This window comes from Kryptolebias marmoratus, linkage group LG2 (assembly GCF_001649575.2).
Source record: "Kryptolebias marmoratus isolate JLee-2015 linkage group LG2, ASM164957v2, whole genome shotgun sequence".
Lineage (NCBI taxonomy): Eukaryota > Metazoa > Chordata > Actinopteri > Cyprinodontiformes > Rivulidae > Kryptolebias > Kryptolebias marmoratus.
In genome coordinates this window covers 11,493,287-11,516,706 of record NC_051431.1, presented here as the reverse complement: position 1 = coordinate 11,516,706, position 23,420 = coordinate 11,493,287, and the positions used below count along the sequence as shown (strand labels likewise).

Here is a 23,420-nt window from a genome sequence, read left to right as displayed (position 1 = left end):
CCGCCCGCCCGCAGCGTGCAGGAGGGCAGAAAAAGGGGGCATGGGCGACCGAAGCACCGCCCGCCTCCTTCCCCTCACATATATCACTTTAAAGTAGTTTCGGAACATTTTTTTAAATATAACTCGTGTTTCCAGAGAGCTGCTGCTGGTCAGAACCACCGCGCAGTTCCTCCCCCAGCAGCTCGGAGGAACTTACAGGTTCTCCACAGGTGTCCGAACCCAAACCGGAACCAGGCCGCTCTTCACTTCTGCTTTCCTTCCTCTCCAGCAGCTGCGGCTCCGACGGGCTCATTAAAACGCAGAAAGACTCAGGTGAAAACGAGTCAAAGCGGAGGGAAAAAAACAAAAAGGTTCAAAACCCAGTTCTGTCGCCACCTACAGGCGAAACAGGCGAACTGCACCTCCGGACACTAAAGCGCTACCACCCAAAACGACTCAAAATGTCTCATTTTGGTTTAAAATAAAGCATTTTTATCGCCCTACACCGAAGGAAGTAATGTCACTGCCTGTGTCTGTTTGTTTGTTAGCAAAATATCTCCCGAACCACCAGGTGGATCTTAGTGAAACCTTCAGAAACCAATGATTGGGCTTACAGCTTCAACCAATCAGCTGCTTGAATCATCCCCCAAGTCAAGATGGCCGCCACAGCCAGCCTATTTTAGAAAACTGAATTTATATTAGAGATTTAAAGCTGAAACTCTAGAGTGGTAGTAGCTGAGGGTCACCCCCAACACAGATGTTAGCATTAACGCTGTCTGTCAGCAAAATATTTCACAAACCACTCAACGGATTTTAGTGAAACTCAGAGAGTGATCTCTGGATCTACAAGTATCTTTCTGGAGTCAACCCAGATCAAGATGGCCTCCACGGCTAATCGACCGTAACCAACACAAAAATGGCTCAGAGCCAGCCAGTTTTACAAATATCAAGTTCAATTTGTGGTTTGCGGCGCGGCTGCAGCTGAGTCACCCCCAACACGTCCGCTGAGCTCCAACACGTTATGTAACGTTTTTTGTTTTTTTTCAGGTTCGACCAAAAAAAAAAAAAGGCGACAGCGCCGTCCTCTCGTCGTCGTCTGATCTTAATTTAAAACCGTGTCACGGAAGGCAGCAGCTGTTTGAACTGTCCTAATTGTTCTGTTAAAAGCAACGAAATTAAAACAGGTTTTTGTTCCAAAACGAGTTTTATTTGTTCTGTATTTTCACATTCCACATTAGAGAAACAACAGTTCTGCTATTGGCCGGCTGAGGACAGAGTACAAAAAGAGCCTTGAACAGTTTATTAAATGCACAGACCAAATCCTCATTTGTACAGTGGTTTTAATTGTGGATACATTTATGTCATCAGTTCGTGAGTCCGTGCTCTCTGCGTTTCCTGTCAAAGAAACGTAAACAGCGGGGCGGGGGGGGACAGACGGCGAAACCTGCAGGTATTGCTTTTAGTTTTACACACTTTGAGGCCGTGCGCCCGTCCTCCCAGGGAAGTGAGCACGAAAACAGAAAGCAGGTGGAAGCATGCAGAGGTGAAGAAAACTGAAGTTTTAATCAAATGAAAAGAGCAGGTCAAACGAATCATCGGGATCACAGTCGGCGTGTTGGGTCGTAGGTTTCCGCGTTGGTTTGTTAACCGACCTTCAGTCGCTCCGGCGCATTTTTCCATCCGAAGAGGACTCCTGTTGGACAGCGCGCCTCTGCCAACGACGGAAAGGTTCTGAACTACAGCTTCTACTTATTTCAGTATCTGTAATATGGACTCCGTGACCGAGATCGTGACCTTCTGGAAACAAAACAAAAACAAAAAAACCCTTCAGTACAAAATGCTGGTGTAGGTTCTCAGTCATCCAGGCCATGGCAAATCCAAAAAAAGGTTAAAAAAGAAGTCCAGTTGTTTTTGTTTTTAACCTTTTTTGGATTTGCTTCAGTACAAAAGCCAACAACAAATAAAAAGTCATAACGAGATCAAACAGCTCACCTGTCAAACGTACTCCTAACTGTGAAATCTACAGACTTAATTGCCAGTCTTTATTCTATTTTTAGATGAGAAATAACTGCGCTGCGTTTGCAGATGTTTACAACATCGCAGATCATAATGTGTCAGCAGTTTGAACTACAGGTAATCCTCACATACGGCTTCAACTAAAGGGTTAAAAACAATGGAGAGGTTTGTCTGCGCTGGACAGGCTGGTTTGAGTACTTCTGTAACTTTATATGTGGGATCTATTTTTTTTTTTTTTTTTTAACTAAAGAGAAACCATCCAGTGGGTGGCAGATCTATGGATCTAAGTTTAGAAGAAAAACAATGAAACGTAGCTACTTTTTAAAAACTGTAATAAGTAAAATAATTCCTCTCAGACTGACACGGCAAATCATTGTGGAGCATAAACTGCAACAGAAGCTCCTCCAGGCAGCAGATGTTTGGTTATAAACTGGACTTTATCAAGTAATTCTGTCTGGAGTCAAGCATCCAGGCTGGTAGGGAGCGTTTCCCGACCCTGGCCCTCGAGGAACGCCATCCAGCACGATTGCCTCGTTTCCCTGCCGAGACACTCCTGATTTCAATGAGCGAGGCCCGGTCCCAATACTCGCGCCTCCAGGAAGCGTACACTCAGTCAAAGCGCACAGAAGGGTTCGTGAATTGGGACAATACGGGCTACGTCGTCGACTAGCGCCTCTGGGCTGTAACTGCGACATCCAACATGTCGGACCGGTCGCTGTTTTTGACATTTTAAGAAGACGCCAGTTTGATTTTAAAAGTACAGTTTAGGTATTTTTGCTTTCCTAAAGTCACTGCAGGAGATATTTGGCTGTTCAGATGTGTTTTGTTATGACTTGTTGATCGTATTCACACATTTACAGCAGATTGAAACTAGAATTATTTCAATACTTTACATTTAAAAACTGCTTTTTTCGTGACAGACGCAGCTTATATTTCCGCCTTTTAATTCAAAACGCCGCATGCAGCGATGAATTCTGAATACTTCACCGAAGTCCGCCTGGATGTGGGCTTAGCCAGAGAGCGGATGTAGTACGCAAAGGGGGCGGGGCTAAAGACCACTCTGGAGAATTGGGACACACTCAAACCCGTCAGTGTGAGCGTACATTTGAAGGACACGAGGGTGGAAGGTGCGAGTTTTGGGACCGGGCCTGAGTGTCTAACAGGCTTTCTGCAGAAAACATCGAGAGGACCAGGGTTGGGAATCACCAATCTAATCGTCGTGCACCAAGAGTAGAGTCCAATTCAAGGAGAAACAAAAAGTTTGGGTTGTTTCAGGGAAATATGTTCAAATATGTTCATTTTCCCTGCTCAGTTTTTGGCCTCTGAACATCAAGGCTAAACTGCGCCTTTAGAGGAGGAGTTCAAGTGTCCAGTCTGCAAGGCTCTGTGTTTGTGTTATGAAAATAAAAAAATAAAGCATTAATGATTCATTTGGCTTCGCTGGAACTGTAAGGATTCCCGTGGCTTCTCACATACCTTTTGTATGAGTTGGATTCTCGGCCTGAGAGACAGAGGAAACAGAGCCACAATAAAAACAAGTGCATGCCTTAACATCTTAAAGCCAATTAAACTGACAACTGAAACTGATGGCAGCAAATCAAACCGAGCTTCGAGCTGGTGAAGTATGACTGCTATGAGGACAGAGAGGCACGCGGACTGAACTGAATATTGTTGCGATGGGAAACCCGTCTGTCTTACTGTGTTTGGAGGGGGAAGGGGAGTGGCTCTGTCGGCCATACTGCTTCTCCCATTCGTCCCGCTCCTTCTCGCGTCGTTCCCGTTCCCTGAACACAGAACCTGCCAGTCAGACGGCTGCCAATCACAAAACACCGGAGCGCCCCCCTCAAACAACACACCCGCGGCCTTACTTCATACGGATCTTGCGTGCCATGGCTCGTAGCTCTCCTTCCCGCTCCTGTGAAACAAAACAACAACAAAAATAAATAAATAAGAGGAAATGAAGGTAAGGAGCGCTTCCGCTTCAGCTACGATTCACACACCTGGCGTTTGTGCTCCTGCAGCTGGATCTTCACCTGAGCAGCTTTCTTATCCGCCTTGGCTGATAAGTTCAGAGGAAAACGTTGTTCAGCGCCTTTTAATTTTCACAATTTGACAAAAAAAATACAAGCGTCCAACGCGGTCTGACACGTCCACGTTTATCGCGACAGTTCGGACGGTTTTGAAGCAGGGTTTTGCAGAAAATCTCACCTAAATATTTGAGTTTATGGTTATTTCTGACCGGACTGACGAGCTAACAGCTTGTCTGAGCAGGTCTTAAAACTCCAGACTCAGAAGGTTCAGAGCGGTTCAACAAAAACCAGTTTATAAACCTTCAGGTTGCTGTAAATCTCACGTCAGGCGGTTATTCTGACGGCTCAATCATGATAACCCTGAAAGGAAGTGGGCTCTCAGGCTGCACAGGAAGCGTTACAGCTAGCTGCCGCTGCCTCTATCTGTGGTTCCAAACAACCAGGCATCGTGTAACACAAAAAAACTAATGTTTAGAAAGCAGCTTTCAGGCGGACAGCTACGAAAGCGGTTCATATTTGGATCCGGTCAGAAAAATCAAACCTGAGCCACCTGCAACAGGTAAGATATTACCTGTTCAACACTTTTCCCACAAAACTCCACTTCAAAAACAACAACCCTGAACTGTCTCTCTCTTTTAAGGGACGTGCAGTTCGCTGCGTTCAGGAGAACTCACACTGCTTGTTGAGCGCCTTCTGCATTCGCAGCTTCAGCCGCTCCTGAGGCGTCAGCTTCGGCTGCAAGGGACAGAAACGTTTTAGCACGAGCTTCCAGAGCCACACAAAAAGTGTTTTGGGTGTGTAGGTGTGTGTGTCTGTGCTGAAAAACAAATAGGATACTATCACCTTTGTGTACAGTAGCTGGTGGAGATAAAAAAGGCAAGGGATAAATTAATTACAAGTGCCGTTTGTTGAGTCAACACACACACTAAGGCTGAAAAGGTTGTGTGTGTGTGTGTGTGTGTGAGTGTGTGGGAAGGTGTCGGACAGATCGACAGCGAGCAGAGATCCAGTCAGATGAACACAATGTATTCACACACACACACACACACAGAAGTGGGACGGCTGAAGGAGGAGAGAGGGTCAGAGAGTGAAACACGAGCAAGTTCAGGTCCAGCAAGTTTGGAGAAGTTCAGAAAGAGCCAGTGGCGGTTTCTTTTTCTTTTTTTCACGACACACCCGTCATCGGGCTGTTCAGACCTGGCCAGGCAGGAAAAAAAAAAAAATAGCAGGTCACGACGCTGCAGGCGCACTCGATACGGAGGAACACCATAACTTCGAGGCTATTTGTCTGTCTGACATTTTTCACAAACTGTTCCTTCTTTTCCAGGAAGCGAGTTGAGAACAAAAGTAGGGCTAGCAAAAGGTTAAAAGTATTTGTGGGTTATACAACTGTCCTAGATACTCCACGCAGCTGTCCATAATCACAACTCAGATCGGTTCTGCTAATTGGAGCAACAAACTTAGACGAGACTTTGCTAAACTTTAATCCTTAAGGAGTTCATAGAAATTTAAAAGGTTTGTGGTATGTGCTTTAATAAGGACGCATCCTTGTTATGATGTGTTAGAAGTGTAATACATTAAAGGTGATTTTGTTTTAAAGTTTAATCTTATGGCCTCTGACGTGCTACGGCCTGCGGTGAGTTTCTCAAACAGCAAACAGTCACCGTCCAGCAACATCATTAATATAAAGACCCCCAAAGAGGGCCTGCATGTTCATTTCACACAAAAATGACAGAAATATTCGAGCCGTGTTTCAGCAGATGTGGCGTTTTAGCAGTAGACTGCGTGTCCACTCGGAGGGGAGGAAAAAAAATCATTTGAATCTGCGGGCAACAATGGCTTTTCTATTCCAGAGTGATGGACAACCATGTCAGCCTGTCAGGGATGAGGGAGGCGTAGGCTTTTAGCAAGAAACCAAGCAGGATCAAATTCTTACTGACTTTGGCAGCTCCCGTCTCTTTACCACCCGCAGTGTCAGGCCTGAGGAAACACGGAGGACAGACCCGGACAGGTGATGAGGACGTTCTCATTCGTGGGTGAGAAATAAATATGACACGTGATAATCATCTTACAGCTAAACGGGCCTGCATTTGTGAAGTCTTACTTTCTCAGCTTGTCAGAGACGGAGTTGGCAGCAGGCTGGAACCCTCTGTGAGCCGGAGAGGGACTGTGTTGTTGACGGCTGGGCGAGTGGGAGGGGCTTCGGCTGCCGCTTTCCCTCCGGCGGTACCCCCCACCGCTGCGACCGCCCTGCCTCGAGCTGCCGCCCTGCCGGGAGCTGGAGCGGGACCTGCCGGAGAGGAGGGCAGAGCTTTGGTAACGGAGGACTTTGTTAGGCAATGACAGCGGCGGTGTCGGGATGTTAGCCCCACCTCGTTCGCCTGCGTGCTGAATACCGTCTCCGCTCCCTGTCCCTGTCCCTGTCCCTGTCTCTGTCCCTGTCCCTGTCCCTGGCTCTGTCGTTGGACCGGGATCTCGTGCGGTCACGTCTCCTCCAGGACTCTCCCCTGCCTCTCGAGCGAGACCTGGAACGCCGCCTGGACCGCGAACGGCTCCGCGATCGGCGCCCGTCTCTCCTCCCGCGTGCCCGTTGGGCGCGGCGCGAATGGGAAGAGGAGCGAGACGAGGACCGAGACGAGGAGGGGGACGAGGAGGACGGGGAGCGACTGGAGGACGACCTTCGTCTCCTGGACAAACAGAAACAAGAGTTTGAGGAATAATACGAGCTTAGCACCTAGCCTACCTTCACAGAACGTCCGTTAAAACATGAATAAGTAGTAATCCGATGAACATTTCTGGACCTGCTAAATCTGCTTCATTACACACATTTTCTCTACGGACTTGCACAGTTTCATTGATCCTGCAGCTGTTTCCACTAATAATTTATCTGACAACCGGTCCGCCTCCCAAAACCACAAAAATCCTGCAGTATTCTCTCTGTGGTCACGGCAATGTCTACAATGACTGCGGCAAGAGAAAACAACCAAAAAACAAAACAAAAAAAAAAAGTTGAGAAGAGGGAAAGTTACCGACCGGGAGCCCCTGCTATGACCTGCAGAGTGCTGCAAGCTGGAGGGGGCGTGGCCAGAGTGAGGCGCGGCCGCTTGTGTCACCGCCGCAGCTTCGTCGTCGCTGCCTCCGAAGCTGGTGATGAACGTGATCTTCTCCGGACCGGGAGTACAAGACCGGGACCTGGACTCAGAGCTGGATTCTGACTCTGGCCTGGAGCAGGTGAAGGGAAAATAATAAAAATCAGAAAATGTGATTCCAGTGAACTGATCAGAAAACTCGGAGCGGACGGATAACGGGTCAGCTCACCGCTTGTACGGATCGTATGTTGGACTGTCTCTTCTGGCGTAGCTGAGAAGCAACAGGACGAGGACATATGACGATGAAATCTGTTTAGAAACTGAGAGAATCATCGAAAAACAAAAACCTTTAGCTTACCTTGGTGGGCTGATCTGTCTCCCTTTTAGCCTCTTCTCTCTAAACTCCCTCCTCTGTCTGCGAGAGCGACGGCCCTGAGACGTTCAAAACCAAGAATTACAAAAAACAAAAACAGGAGCAACTTTGTGAAGTAAAACTAATTTAAAATGATTACACCTTACAGAGTACATGGCCTTCTCCGCCTCCAGGGCTTTGGCGTGTTTTATGGCCTCCACTTCCTCCTTGTCCTTCTTCAGCATCCTGTCAAAAAGATGAGATCATTACAGAATTAAAATAACAAAAACAAACTCAGCCCAGACGTGTGTTTCGATCCAATCGGAGCCATTTTAGCTTTCATAAACTGGGGCTAAAAAGGTAAACGGATGAAGAGATCCCTGTTCACACTGAACCTAAGAAACGGCGCAGTTACCTGACAAAATCACCTTCGGCCATTCCATACACGGTGGCCATTTTGTTCAGGTCTACCAGCTGCTCCTGGTTCAGCTCGTCGACGTCAACCTCCACATCTGCACAATAAAAACATCTCGTTTTTTAACACATCATGTCCAGTTTTACTCAAACATTTATGGATTTATCACATTAAGTCAGAAGATTTAGTGTTTAGGAGGTTTATGGTTAACAGATATGATGATAAAATGACAAAGAAAAGGAAACGATAGCCTGTTAGTTTGATCTTAAATGTCCAATACTTTCCATATGTTTTCGTGTTTAGTTCTTGAATTAAAGGTTTGATTACTTTGTACAATAGAAGACCTATAAACACTCATCCAGCTTCTTTCTCTCCTTTAGCTTCAATATGTCGATCTTCTAGTGTCAAACTACAAATTAATTTTCTGAACAACAACAAAAACTCTTAAATGTCTAAAAGGCTGATCAAAACTAATGATATATTTGAAAGTGTTGATTTTTTTGTGTCTCCTGTTATATATTTGCATCTCTGGAGCTACTTCCAACTTAAAAAACAGAAAAAAAAAACACTTTTAGACACTAAAGTAAATTAAAACTACGTTTTTTCTATCAGTAAAAAGTTCAGATTTTCAGACTTTAATTTAAAAAATCAGATTAGAAGAAGTTTCAGCTCATATTTCTCTCTTCCCAACTTCAAATCGGGCTTTTCACTGCTCCTCAGTAAGAAATTCTTACTTTTTCTTCTGTTGCTCACTGCTAACTATAATTTAACTATTATTTTAACAGTATTTCTTTCCTTTTGTTGTTTTAATCCTTTTTTTGCAGCTGTAGGATTTTAAATGTCATTGGACAGCAGCAAACACTGCTTCAAACTTGCTCTTATGAGCAAAAGTTCCTAAAGTTAGCGTCTAAAAATAAAACACAAGCATAGAAGATCAAACCCAGAGGTCAGGAGAGCAGATATGTGATGGCAGATATTACAACTTTCAGTGTTTTAATATTCTGGCTCAATTCAACAGGTTTTGTCTCTGGAGTTTCCCCGTCATCTCCTTCCTGTCAGTCAGTTTTCCCCTCACCAATATCAGGAATGCCTTCGTCCTCCTCGGATTCGCTGTTCTCTGAATTTTCTTCATCTTTGTCCGACTGGGAGTGAGTCTCCGCCACCGTGCTGTCCTCGTATGTGTAGCCGATGGCGACCTTCTTCTCTGCCAGTCTGCACAGGGCGAGAAAGGGACTTTACGGACGCGCCGGACAAACCGCGACACGCGGGGAGAAAGTGAGAAACCGCTGCAGCGTTTGCATACTTCTTCTTCTCTTCCTCGTTAGGCTTCGACAGGCCGCCGTAGAGCTCGTCCAGGTAGATCTGGTATAAACACTGCTCCTCTGAGACTGGGGGAGGACAGCAGGGAGTTAAAGAGCTGCAAAATATACCCACAGAGCACGCTCTAACGCCAATTATAGTCGCATCAAGCCTGTTTAGAGCTCCGCGTGTGAGCAACATGTGAAATGTGGCTTCAGCTACTCAGTGACAGTAAATACTCACTGTTGGCAAAGTCATTCTGAACCAGGCCTCTGTAGCGTTCATAATTGCACTTCCTCTCCTCCATCTCCTGCTCCGGGGTGCTGGAAGAGAGGAGGAGCAGAGGAGTCACATTCGACTTCTACAGCGCACGCCACGGAAGAGTTACACAAGTCCCACCAAAAGGACAACCATCCGAACCATTTAAACAGTCATAAAAATGCAGAAACCAGGAGAAAAAGCATAATTTAAAGACACTGGCACTGATAGGTTTAAATTTATCACTGCTAAAAGAAAATCCTTACTGAAGAATTATTATAACGTTTTATATGATATTGAACAAATATTTCCCCTGCTGATTAGTATCCTCACTATAACAAGAACGACAATAAAAGTCCCCGTTGAGCCACTGCGGCGACAAACACAAGAGGGAAGTAAGGAGGCTGGAATATCACGGAAAGCACGACAAAACAGAAAGAAAAACATCTGTCTGTGGTAACAATCAAATACATTTCTGGATAGTAATTAAACTAATCATATCCAAATAAAACAGTGTGTTTAACTTTACCACCCAAAGCTGCTGTAAATGATCGCGCGACAGAAGAGTTATTTAACATTAAAACACGTAATGAACTGAAAACGTCATGCAGGAAAAATTGAGGCTTCTACGTCAGAACAGGAGCAGAAAATACACATGTAAGGGTTTTTCTTTAGTTAACGAGCTTAAGATTATTTCCAGAGCTTTTAAGGTAAAATAAGAACATGATGTTAGGTTATAAATGTTAATAGCCTCACAATATTCATTTATAACACAATTATAAGCCACAGGCATTCACTGTTGTTAAATGTAATAAGTTAAAAAGTGCTTACGATGTGCTGAGCAGGGGAGGGGTGTACGTCGGGATGTAGTCCAGGTGCGCCCTTACATCAAATCTGTCAATCATGTTGTTGGCGTCTCCCTGCCAGGGCATCCTTTAAAGGAAACAAACAAACAGTCTAAGTCTATGAGCGGCGAGGGTTGTGTCTTTGTGGGAAAATGTCTCTCACATGTTTGCTGGGCTCTCTGCGGCCAGCGCCACGGCAGGATCCAGGTGGATCTTGTAGGCTCGGCCGTGAACCTGCAGAAACTGGGCCGGATCTTTTTTCTGCCGGGGCGAAAACGAGAAATCATTAAACACCCGAAATGCCCGACAACGAGGGGGAAATCTGAAAATAATGAATCGCTAACCAGAGAATTGAGAGAATCGTTCTAAAAACAGAACAGCACCAACGTAATTTCTGAACAAACCAGATGTGCAAAGTAAGTTCAAATTTAATTCTCAAATATTTTCTATATCATTTGTAAAGAAGCTGAAGCTGAAGTGTTTTCTCACTTCATAAAATCTGAGTTAGGATTAATTAATCCACAGTATAACAAACTGCTTAGGTGGTTGCAAAACATCTAAACTGTTGCAACAATAATTCCCATGAAACTTTAAACACTTTGTTCAAAACGGTAACAAAATCCCTTACGATCTTCTCGTAGTACTCCCTCCGGCGCTCGCCGCGGCGCTTGTAGTCCACCATCATGCCACGGAGCTTGCGCTCGTGTTTGCGGGCCTCCTGCCACATGACGGCGCCGCTGGGGGTGGGAGCGCGTCGGGGCACGGCTGCTGCACAGAGATGAAGAAGAAAAAACACAAAGAAGAGGAAAAAAAGAGAGAAAGAACAACTGGAGTTAGGAGCAGTAGGTTTCTCTTTTTAGTGATCGGCTTTGCTGTGGGGTGATTATTTCAGCCAAAACCAAATATTGGAAATAACTTTTGGTCAATTTGAAGATGAACTGCACAGCTGCAATCCTACTTTGTGTTCCAGAGTCAATAATGTTGTGGAAAAAATATTAGGAAGAACAATAAATCTAACCAGTTTTAATATAAATAATAACCAAAAAATTATCTGTCAATATCGGGAACGTTTTTAAACAAAATCATGTTGTATGGTTTGGAGACAAAAAGACAGAAGACAAAACAGGAAGTGGCAGAGCTGAAGAGGTTGAGGTTCTCCTTAGGAGGGATGAGGATGGACAGGATTAGGAATGAGGTCATCAGAGGGACAGCACAGGTTGATAAAGTCAGAGAGGACAGACTGAGATGGTTTGGACATGTGCAGAGGAGGGACAGAAGGATGTTAGAGACAAAGAGGACAGACTGAGATGGTTTGGACATGTGCAGAGGAGGGACAGTGGGTATATTGGTAGAAGGATGTTAGAGACGCAGCTGACAGGAAAAACACAAAGAGAAGACGTGTGAACGCAGTTAGAGAGGACATGGAGGGAGTTGGAGTGAGGACAGAGGACACAGAAGGCAGAGTTAGACGGAGGACAACTCGGCCCCTGAAAAGGGAACAACCGAAAGAAAAAGAAGAAGAAAATGATGGGACTTTGGACAGTTTACGTCACATAAACACCACGTTTCCTGGAGGTTTATAGCTAGGATACAGATCCCTTGGTGTTTAGCTGGTTTGTTTTAGTCCTCTCTCACCAGACTTCAGGATTAATCCCATCCAGCGAACGCAAACAGCATCAAATCTCAAAAGTAGGACAAGGACACAAAAATGTGACTCAAGCACAGACAGCAGAAGTATTTACTGAATAACAATAATTGATTACTATATATTCATCACCTTTTAAAGTAAAAGAAAGTATTAGTAACATTGTGTATCATTTAGCAATGCTGTACAATCACTGCAGTAACTTTACTATATTATATTTACAGTGAATTCCTGTCAAACATTGATTAGAATATAAAAACTCCTACTCTAATACTACCAACTATATGATTTTCCTTGCAACTGCAGTCATCTACATATTTGACAGTAAAAATATGATTAGTGACTTTAAAAAAAACAGCTCTTTACATCATGTCTTGTTATAAACTATAATTACATAATGAACTAATCACATTTATTGAGCCAGAGTTGAGTCAAATTTAGGACCAATTTTAAACTAATCAAACAAAAAACAGTTTGCCAAACAACACAGGGGCGTTTAAAAGGCAGTACATTACCACTGACTATAAGAGGTTAATAAAAATTGTTGCATAATTAGTTTTTAACACCTTTAGTAGTTTCGGATAGGAGCTAACGTTGCTAACACTCCAATGTCACCGCCGTCAAGCTAGTCTCACCTGTTCAATTAGACACCTGATTTGAGCGCAGTTCGTATATATTTTTAGCCCTGACATCATGTCAAATACTGTAGTTTTTAAAAAGTTCGTGTGGCGTTTCGTAACTAACACATGGGGCCTGCCGGACTGCGCACACCTACGGGGCTCGGGCCTGTTAGCATCATAGCTACGTTAGCTATATCTCTGCAAAAAAAATTAAAATACCTGATATAAATGTTTTAATCACAGCCTCACGACACACGCAACATATGACGTAAAACTGCACAAAGCATATGCAGTTCAGTCGTTACCTGTTTTACTGTCCACAAACACAAACAGGGGGTTATTTTCGGTTAGCTAGATGCTAATGCACCACAGCGACGCCACACGCCTCCTCTTCTTAACCGACTGCCGCCTGCAGCGCCGGGGTCCGCCGCTGGGGGCGCTGCAGGCTACCAAACCAGGAAACTGAACAATGGTTCTTTTTTTTTAAAAAAATCAAGTTTTAACGACTTTCTCTTTGTTTTGGTGACTATATTTTATAACCTTAAGCACAAGAAAGTAAGGAAATTTATGTTTGGTTAGTTAGTTAGCAATACTTCTTGGCAATAAACTTTATACATTTGGAAAACCTGTTTATTTCCCTTTAAATGGGGCTAAATTTTTTATAAAAATGTATTTGTAGGTTGAGCAAAATATGTGAGACTATTCTGCTATTGACTCTAGTTTGTTGTTTATTGGATTGGATGATTGAGGCCTGAAGAAACGAGACATATTGGCAATTTAACAGTTTATTCATTCAACAAACAGGGGCCTCGATAGTATGTGGAAGAACCATACACAGCCACAACAGCCTGGCACCTCCTCCTCCTCATGCTGCTCACCAGCTCGGTCACACCCTGCTGCGGCACAGCGTCCCGTTCTCCGACCAGCGTTTGTCGTGTCGGTCAGTCTGGACCGAACAGCACGCCGAGCTGACCCCCCAGGTGTTCAGTGGGGTTCGGTTTAGGACTACAGGCAGGACAGAGTTCGGTCCCAGACTGTGGAGATATGGAGATTGTCACTGGTCGCTGCCAGTCAGGCACCTGGGGGACCAGAAGCTCAACACAAGAAGCAATAGCAGAATAATATGTTCAGCAGAGAAGATTTTCATGAGTTTAACTCCCAAACTGAACTCTGCAGCTCAACCCACACATTTTCCTAACAAATGTGGCTCCATTTAAAGGGAAATAAACAGGCTTTCAAACTGCATAGGACGTCTTGTCAAGAAGTATTGTTACAGCAAATAAATAATTGACCAAACACAAGTTTTCTTACTCTTTGTGTTATGTTTATTCTGTACCTGTTTTGGCCACAAGGTGTCGCAATAAGACAGCTGTTGAATACCTCAAACAGGAAATGAAGAAAGAGTAAAAATTGAAATGAAGGGAATGAAGTAAGCCAGAAAACTTAAATTTAAGAATGAACTTTTATAATTTTCTCTTTCACTTCAACATTTGCCCCCCTCGGATAAGAGAGGGCAACAAAGTCATCATTTCTGAGTGAAAACCGCCGGTCAGACGGCCTGAACGGGTCTGTTTTCAAGTTTCAGACTCAAATATTAACACCTGCCTTTGAGACTCCCAGTTTGCCCTCAGCAGAAAGCTTCACAGCTGATGGGAGTAAATCGCTGTCATCACCTGGAGTAAAGCAGGCAGACAGGTAATAAAATGAGACATAAAGGCTCTTTGGGCCTCGAGGGGGGCAGTGACCTCCCAACTTAATGTAAACTTTCTAATCTGCAGACGGATCCTGACATCCGGTGGGGCTCGGCGGGTGCAGGCAGGCTTTTGCACATGCCATGTGTGCGCATGTGTGTACATTCTGTTTCCTACACTTCCTCCCGTCCACATGGGGACAGGAAGCCTGTGTTCGTTTCCAGCCTGCCGCTGTTTGCGAAGGACAAAGGTCACATTTGTCACATTCACTTGGCCATTAACTGCCGGGGCTGTGACCCCCGCCGTCACTTTTTTTTACACGGCCCCCGGCTCACAAAACCTTTCCTTTCACACACCGCCCCTGCTCCAACTTTGCAATTAATCATGTGAACCTAATTTGACAGCTGAAAAACGTTAAGTTTTGTTCCGAATACTGTTGTTTTTTTGGTTAAAACCTGCCCGTCGCAGCAAACCTCGCAGTGCAGACCGGATGGAAACGACCCTGACGAATCCAATCACAAACTTTAAATACCAGCAGCAGAGACTCGGGACCCCAAGTTTTAGTGATTTAAGTAAAAGATCATTCCTAAAAAAGTGACCTTCACAACGAGATGATGACAACACGAACAGCCTCATTTCACTGTTTTTAATCCATCGATGACAAGTTTTTAACTTCTGTAAGAACTGTGGTGAAAACGAGCTGTCAGTAACCAATAATTAACTTTAGTTTCATGTCTGGAAATCATCTGAGGGTTTCCCACTTGGAGGAAAAGGTCCCGACTCTTTAAACCACTGCCTCAAACAGAGATGGTTAAAATAAGTTGCTGTTTCCACCTGAAACGTTTAAATAACCGCAGAGTGTTTCCGACGGGACACAGGTTCACATTTGCTTCAGTAAATCAAGACGATAACGCTGCGTACTTTAATTATTTCTCTGGCCTGGTCGGTGTGTTTTAATTTTTAAATGTCTACGATCGAAGAACCGTTTTGGATCAGAAGAACCAGGAGTGAACGTCCAGTTCACCTCTGTTCAAAACAACAACATAAATCATCTGTAAATTTAAAAGGCAGAGCAAAAGGAAAATAAAATAATATTCTGCAAATATATAAAACTCGATACTTAATTCAGTTCAGTATTGATTGAAACAGAAAAATACAGAAATGATAAAACGTGGCAGGTTAGAAACAGAAATGGAATTTAAATGACTTTTTAAATTGCTTTTTCACATTTAAAACAGCATTAAAACTTATGCGCTCAAAGTAAACTTTAAAAAAAAACCTATCTTTTAATTAAAACAACCAAAGCTTTTTGAAAAAGACAAATGCTGAGCAAACAAAAAAACCTTTTTAAATTACAAACTATAAATAAATCCACTTGATACGACTGGTTTTATGTTAATTCCTTGCTCGGGCTGATTATTTTATTTATCCTTTTACTCTTTCAAGGCTGATGTTTTGCAGCTTTAGTAGCACCGATGACAATAAGAAGTTAAATAAAGTTGGTAAATGCACTTTTATTACAATCCACGAGTGCTGGTCACTCTGAATGGAAAGTTAAAAAAAAAAGACAAAGTAATACAGTGATACTTCCATACTGAACCACGGTACAAAAAGAGCATTGATATGTACAAAGTATTTATGTACAAAAAGGCTTTTTTTTTGTTTTTTTTGTTTTTTTTACACGCAGGTATGAAAACAAAACTCATACATCCTCGACAAACTGCAGCATTACAAAGATGATACAGGCAACAGTGTGTAGTTTAAAAACAGGAGGCTTAAAAACCTTCATTTAGGAGCAGAAAAACTCCCCTTTTTGACAAGATTAACAACTTATTTTTTAAGTAATATGTTTCTTCCCTTATTTCCTGCCCCCCCCAAACATACACTCATAATTTACATTCTTTCGTTCACGCTCAGCCTCTCTCACAAACACCCAACCACACACAAAAAAATAAAAAAAATCACAGAAGTGCTAAACAGGCGTCCATTCACTGATGAGTCGGAAACAGAAATGAAGTTCTGGACGCCGGTCGAGGTGGAGGACTGGAACAGGACGCAGCGTTAGGGGCGACGTCGCAGGCACTCCGAGGCAACTCTTTAATCGTTTAGAAATGTTTTCCGATGTCCCCCGCTTCCTCTTTCAGCCACCATGATGCGCTCAAAGATGACGACACGTTGAGGTTTTTAGCAGCGGTTGTTCCTCAAGCGTCGGCTGAGTGTCGTAATCTGAGCTCACGAAGGTTTTCTCACTGATCACACTTTGCAGCGCGTCGGCGGCGCAGGCAGCTGGACGTGGGTCCAGTCAACAGAAAAAGTGCTAAAAACTCAAAAACACACAAACAAAACCCTCGGTAAGGCTCCTGAAGGGGCTCAGAAGTCCAAGGAAAGGGTCAAACCTCCAGTTCCTGATTGTCTGTGTAGTGGAATCGGTTCAGCTTCTCTCGTTCCCGGTTTGAAATGTCTAGTTTGGGGGCGTGAGCTGGTTTCAGAGCCGGGGAGGGGTGTGACGGAGCGGGAGATGGCGGCAGGGTCAGTTCAATCTCCTCGTAGCAACGTGGGGCGGGGGCCGGGGCCGGCGGCTGAGCGGCAGGCGCGGCGGGGGGCACAAGGGGAACGGCGCGGTCCACGTTCCTGATCAGGGTGACGAACTCCCTCTGGTTGTTGATGCCTTCCTCCGGCGGGACCGACTGCTGCTTCCTCCTCTTCCGATGGAGGTGGGAGAAGGTGAAGGCGCAGGCGGCGCAGCCACAGACCATCACCAGGGCTAAGACCCCCACCAGGATCATGTAGAAGCTGAGGCCCCCGTGGGTGGTGTCAGACACGGCACCTTCGGCGGAGCAGGCAGAGGTCAGAGGTCAGACCAGACTTCATAGAAAATTTCACCTTTTTTTGTATTTTTAGATACAAACTGTTTTTCTCTTACCTGGGCAATGCTGACCAATGCAAGGACTTTTGAGGCTCGCGCACTCGTTGCCGTAGAAACCGTCAGGGCAGGCACAGATGTACCTGCCCTCTGCGCTGTGGCACTGCACCCCCTGCTGGCAGGGGTTGGGATCACACAGGTCCAATGTTACCTGCAACAACACAAAGATTCAAACAGGAACGTCAGAAAAAGCCTACAGATACGCTGACCGGCCGCCGCCAAAAAACACAGACTGAACGTGACTGTGTGTGTGTTTGTGTGTCTAAATGTTACCAAAAGATCTCACGGACCGCTGGACAAATTTTACTGAAGTGTGAATAAAATAAATCCCTGGATGTACATCTACAACCAATTAACTTTTAAAGTCAATTCAAGATGGCCGCACAGCTAACTGACCTTATCAAACACAAAAATGGGTTTAATGCAGTCAAATTTACAGATACTGAGCTAAAATCTGATGTGGTTGTAGCTGAGAGTCGTTCACAACACAAACTCATGACATCTTTTGATATCACATGACCTTATTTTCAATTATTTCAATCATTTTTGTTTTCCTGACCTCGCAGAGGAGTCCCGAACGTCCCGTGGGACAGTTGCACGCCGCCGTCCGTCCATCCTGCTCCACCGTGCACTGTCCCCCGTGCAGACACGGGGCGCTGTCGCAGGGACCGGGCCCGCTTTGGCAGAACTTTCCAGAGAAGCCGGGCGGACACGAGCACCTGGACCCTGACTGCGGGTCCTGTGTGAGGCACAAAACACAAACAGGGTTTCATTTTACAGAGACACATCTGAGACATGTCATGAATCTGACACAAGCAATAATGTGTTTTTTTTTTCCAGCTTGACGTGTCTCACCTCACAACGCCCGCCGTTCAAACACAAACCCTGACAGCTGCTGTTCCCTGGAAATGAGAAACAAACACAAACACCTGATTAATCTGTCACAATAAAATGAGATTTTATTACGACCGCATGTCTGTAAACAATAAAATGCCTGATTTGGATCGCAACGCGTTCTTCTGCGACCGCAAAGCAATAATTTCCCCTTTTAGAGCGACATCTGAAAAGAGCTGCGAGAAACGGTGAAAACGAGCCTTCGATCCCTCTCATTGTTTATCTTTTCACCTCGTGTTTCGTCAGTTTTCAAGCTGTGAGAAACGTTTGATGGAGTAAATAGATCCCCCGTTCACAGAAACTCTGAGCTGGCGGGAGGATCCTCAGATTTCAGGACCTGCCGCGGGACAATCACTTCGCTTGTCCCTTTCAGCTTCGTTTCTTTTCTTTCGGTTCTTTTTTTTTGTTTTGTTTTGAGTCCTTTCATACGTACTGATGTCACAGTTAGGGCCGGTCCATCCAGGAAGGCAATCACACAGGTATCCACCGATCAGGTTGCGGCAGGAGCGGGCGTGGATGCAAACGCTTGCTTCACATTCGTTGGCGTCTGAAGACACAAAGCAGAAGAAAAGGAAGTTTAAAAAAAAAATGCAAATAAATGTAAAATTACAATTTCTCTTGTCGGCAGTGTCTGCAGTTTGTTGCATTTGTGCTCTAAGCGTCAGTAAATATAAAAGCGGAGTGTTTAGTCACCCTTTCAGTGTGGAAACACTAAACACAACCCTGTTCAGATTAACTGCAGGTTCGCCACGTGACATCAGGACCATCAGAACCGGTGAAAATCAAACCTGGAGTTTATTTCATTGGCTTAACAGACTCGGATTTGACTGTTTTATTTTTTATTTTGGAAGTTTTAATAAATTTTTATTTATCCCTTTGGGGGAATTTGTCGTCCTCGTGCTCGCTAAGGCATGACGATAGTTAGAGAGTAATTTATTTTGCTGAGCGGGCTAATAATGGTGCTGTAGCTTATTAATTAGATATGTGCTTCCTCTAAGGCCTTCGAGGCAGAGCACAGCCTCATTATTATATGAAAACATGGAGGCAAGTTCTGGCATGGCGTGGGAAGAAACCCAGATGAGCAGCGCTTCACTAAAACTGCAGCGTAATAATTTTTTTCATTATCTCTTTAATTAAGAGACATCCAATAAAACTGAATCTTACTCCATGTCGTCTGCTGATAAACCAAAGCAAAACATCCCTCAGTTTGTAATTAGATGCTTCGGCTGAGTCGTGAAGTGTTCGTAGGACACTTCAGTTTCACTTTAACTTCAGTATCTTACCTACAGTAGACAGCAGTCAGGGTGATCTCAGTTTGGAGAATCAGAGGGAAACTCTCACGGGGAATCAAGTCAGTCAGTAAACTTTATTTATATAACACCTTTCACAGATAAAATCACAAAGTGCTTTACAGAAATACAGCTACAGGCTTCATATAAAACAAAAACAGGTGGAACAGCTGATAAAAACAGTAAGTAGAACGTTTAACTAAAAGCTCGTCTGAAGAAAAATGTCTTGAGGCGGCCCCACGAAGAGACAGGGTCAGGGCATTCCACAGCCTGGGGGGCCACGGCCTGAAAGGACAGGTCACCTCGAGTTTTAAACCGGGTCTTAGGGACCTTTAAGAGGTTCAGGGTCGAGGACAGAAGACCGATAAGGAATCAACAGTTCAGTGATGTTTTTTGGGGGGTGTCTGTCCATTTAAAGCTCTAAAAGTCAAGACTAAAATGTTAAAATTAACTCTGAACTCGACAGGTCACCAGTGGAGAGAAGACAGAACCGGCGTGATGTGAGACCCTCTGTTAGTTCCTGTCAGAAGCCTCGCAGCAGCGTTCTGGACCAACTGAACACGAGCGACAGCAGATTTGTTGAAACAAGTAAGAAGGGAATTACAACAATCTAAACGAGAAGAAATAAAAGAAAGAATAATCATCTCCAGGTCAGATATGGTTAACATTCCCCTGATTTAGAAATATTGCTCAAATGATAAAAGCAACTTTTTTTTTAACCAGAAGTCTTGAATGTCAACGAGACACTGGCTGGTCAAACATGAACACCGAGGTGCTGCTTGATCCAAGCCACAGGCGTCAAACTCTCATGCAGGTTTTAGACGTGTTCCTGATTTAAAAGGACAACTTGTGGACGTGCTGCTGGAGAACTTGGTGATTTGATGAGGAGGTGATTGAACCGTTTGAATCAGGTGTGTTGGAGCAGAAAAACCTCAAACTTCCAGGACGGGCGGCTCTCTGAGGCCTGGAGTTTGACACCCCTGATCCAAGCTGACAGCTGATCAGAAACCTGCCCATTTAGGAGTGAATTTAATCCGTCTGAAACACCTCAAACCTCTGAACTTCTGTAGCAGCTGAAGCAGCAGATGATGCTACGGGCCGGTCGAGTCGTGAACAGCGACAAGACAGTGTTCAGCTTAAATACCAAACTCCGCCCGGATGGCGGCGCTCCTCTCACCTCCTGAAGGAAACTCATTTCAGCCCCTCAACGTCTAGGATCTCAATCTTTTAACCATGATTCAAACCTCCTGACCTGAGCGGCTGGATGTTAATGAACCAGTCAACTGAAAACGTCTCTAATAAATAAAATTTAAAAAAATAAAAATTACAGTAAACCCGACCTGCTAGAAAGTTAAAGCTAGACAGAAATCTGACTTTAAATAGACCCTGTTTTGAGTATTCATTAACTTCCCCACAAGGTTTATATCTGATAACTGCTATCATCTGTCTGCTGCAGGTAAGATACTGTCTGCTCACATGTACTCCAAACCTTTTAAAAAAAAAGTGAACTATTTCTTTAAAAGCTCAGTCTGAGGACAGATGCAAACACGGAGAGACGAGAGCTTTTGTCGAACGCTGCTTTTAAGAACAGGAATGCTTTACGGCGTTATTTTTATGCACAGATCCTCTTTCTGACACTTCTTCTGTAAAAATGTGAGCTCTCATCCTTTGTTATGCTGATACTGTAAAAGCTGGAAGCCTCCTGAAGGGTAACACCTAATGAATAAAAGGAAATAATCAGCCAGAAACGGGTAAAAGAAGCCATTTCATGTCGATGGGAGCTGATGTGTTTCATGTGATTAAAGATGAAAGAATGATGATAATGACAGAAATCATTTATAGGAGCCAAAGCACAATAAGTGTTTACTATTTAAGGGATATTCTGATGCTCTTCCTGTCAGCTCAGGCTAGAAAAAGTTTTCCACTTTAAGTTTGGAGCGTCTGATCTGTGATGTGGAACCGTGAGGGATTATAAAGTGTCAGGATGACACATCGCTGTAACTCAGAGGAGCCGACGAGGTTGTCAGCCTGAAATATGTGTCAGATTTCACTTCAGAGCCCCGAAGCTTCTGTAAGCGCACACAACGCGCCAGATTCAGCTTATTCTGTGCAGCATGACAAGCCCGTGGAAGTTTACGTGTCAATATGAGCCCAAAGGGACACGACAGAGCATCTGCAGACGACTAATTCAGAGCCGGCAAGGGTTGATGGGAGCATTATCATGCTGCCGGCCTCTTCTGCCACTTTAATTTGCACATTTAATCCAGATTTCTCTTCAAACTGAACCTCACATACAGGGAAAAAAAGGGTTTGCGCTGAAGCAAAGTGCAGTTTGTTGATGTTTTTGTTGTTTGAAGACATCGCTCACGATGAGATCAAGCTCGTGAAACTCAGACGCACGTTTCAGGACTTTTGTGTTTCCTCGTTTGGCGAAGGCAACCTTCTCTTGTGGAGTTTAATTTTAACTCAACAGCATCACGTCCTCCAGAGGGCCCATTATCAAAAAAAACAAAACACTTAAACATCTTATTTCTGCACATAAAATGGGAGAAAGCTACTAATCCTATTGATAGAAAACAACCTCTGAAAGAAAAGCCCCTCTCCCTGTGGCCTCGTGTCGGTTTTACGTTCTGGTTTGTGTTTTTCCTCCGTCTCCGTCGTCTCTGTGTTCAATTACTCATTATTCATGTTACAAACTCTCTCTGGTTTTCTGGCAAATTGTCTTGGTGCCCAGACGTCTTGCTTTCTTGCTGCTCAGTAGTTTTGTCCCTGATTTGAATTTTGCTTCTTTGATTTTTTTTTTTATTTTGTTGAACTTTTCTCACGAGGTATTTGAAACCTTCAGAGTTTGGCTTAGATTTTTTATTTTTCCTTCTCTTTGCATGCAGTGTTGAAGATGTTCAGTACATCTTTTCTGAGTTTCGTTAATATACATCCAGTGGGAAATGGGATATTTTACTAACAGACAAACAAACACAGACGGTTTCATGACCGTCTACCTTTCATTTAGGTGGGTTATAACTGATTTAGAGCGTGTATAATATTGTTTTCCTGTTTTTTTTTTTTAAATTATTCCCCCATGGTTTATGCTTACTGTATCTCCTGCATTCAGCTCATTCAGAAGATGTTTTAGTTTCTTGTAACAAAATATTTCACTTCATTTGCAAACATTTTCCCCGTCGTAATACACAGAGATCTCTTTAATTCCTCCAAAAAACACGTTTTTCTTTAAAATCTGCTTCGGCAAACTGTCTCAAGTTTTGTTTTCTTCTGTTATTTAGCTTTTATGTAGCCTTTTGCTACTTTCAGCTTTTAGCTACTATTCTGCTAAATTTAGCTATCAGCTAACATGTTGCTACATTTAGCTTTTTATGAGCTTTTTGCTACATTTAGCTTTTAGTTTGTTTTGGGCTAATTTAAACTTTTAGCTAGCACTGTGGTGCTTTTATTTTAAAGCTAGCCTCTTGCTACATTTAGCTAATATCGAGGTTTTGGCTATATTTAGTTTTTATTAGGTTTTTGCTACGTTTAGCTTTTAGCTAATGTTTTGCTGATTTTATCTTTTAGCTAGCATTCTGTTACTTTGGTTTAAAGTTAGCCTTTTGGTACAAGCTTTAAACTAGCATTTTGCTTGGTTTGGCTTTTAGTTTGTGTTTTGCTATTTTTTAGCTAGCGTTTTGCTACTATTGCCATTTAGTTCTGCTCTTCTTAGCTAGTGTTCTGCTTGTTTTAGCTGTAAAATCTCAGTTTCAGCTTCTTCAGCTCATTTCATCCATCACTCAGCAACACGCTGCGTTTTGGCAGAAAATTACATTTCTCTAGTTTCTTTTAGTCACGATAAACATTATCACGGACCGTGTTTGATGAGAAATTACAGTGAAGATTTGGAGCAACAGGCTCTATAATACACTCCACAGATACATAAACGGAATAACAGATTGACCCACTGACCCAGCTGGCACGTCCTGCCGGTCCATCCAGGTGGACAGAGACACCGGAAACCTCCCGGAGCCTCCTGACACGTCGCCCCACGGCCACACGGGCTGCGATCGCACTGCCTCACCGCTGAGAGGAG

General features: G+C 43.9%; 2 protein-coding genes across 4 annotated transcripts in view; both read right to left on the bottom strand.

The window, feature by feature from the left end:
• Positions 1 to 1,164: 1,164 nt before the first annotated feature.
• On the bottom strand, positions 1,165 to 12,978 carry LOC108240939 (CLK4-associating serine/arginine rich protein). 3 transcript variants are annotated; one of them, XM_017424749.3, is made up of 21 exons: positions 12,854 to 12,978; positions 10,912 to 11,051; positions 10,447 to 10,544; positions 10,270 to 10,371; positions 9,424 to 9,503; positions 9,185 to 9,269; positions 8,957 to 9,093; positions 7,882 to 7,978; positions 7,634 to 7,712; positions 7,473 to 7,546; positions 7,344 to 7,385; positions 7,059 to 7,247; positions 6,398 to 6,712; positions 6,130 to 6,315; positions 5,966 to 6,005; positions 4,700 to 4,760; positions 3,996 to 4,054; positions 3,864 to 3,910; positions 3,694 to 3,779; positions 3,472 to 3,496; positions 1,165 to 1,776 (listed from the first exon to the last, which is right to left on the bottom strand). In XM_017424749.3, exons 2-21 carry the CDS (start codon positions 11,008 to 11,010, stop codon positions 1,734 to 1,736), a joined length of 1,944 nt encoding a protein of 647 aa, XP_017280238.1. In that variant the 5' UTR covers positions 11,011 to 11,051; positions 12,854 to 12,978; the 3' UTR covers positions 1,165 to 1,733. The 3 variants fall into 3 exon arrangements, 2 of the variants coding, with proteins under 2 accessions (XP_017280238.1, XP_017280237.1); XM_017424748.3 differs by having other exon boundaries at positions 1,165 to 3,496; XR_003039471.2 differs by lacking the exons at positions 1,165 to 1,776; positions 3,472 to 3,496 and having other exon boundaries at positions 5,962 to 6,005.
• A 2,755-nt stretch (positions 12,979 to 15,733) lies between these two features.
• LOC108240831 (protein jagged-1b) overlaps positions 15,734 to 23,420 on the bottom strand; it is a 56,213-nt gene continuing 48,526 nt past the window's right edge. The window contains exons 9-14 of the mRNA XM_017424621.2: positions 23,297 to 23,410; positions 18,490 to 18,603; positions 18,018 to 18,064; positions 17,722 to 17,901; positions 17,163 to 17,313; positions 15,734 to 17,066 (exon numbers count right to left, since the gene is read on the bottom strand). Of these exons, the coding sequence (XP_017280110.1) occupies positions 16,630 to 17,066; positions 17,163 to 17,313; positions 17,722 to 17,901; positions 18,018 to 18,064; positions 18,490 to 18,603; positions 23,297 to 23,410 (1,043 nt within the window). The 3' untranslated portion in view covers positions 15,734 to 16,629. The remainder of the gene's footprint in view (positions 17,067 to 17,162; positions 17,314 to 17,721; positions 17,902 to 18,017; positions 18,065 to 18,489; positions 18,604 to 23,296; positions 23,411 to 23,420) is intronic.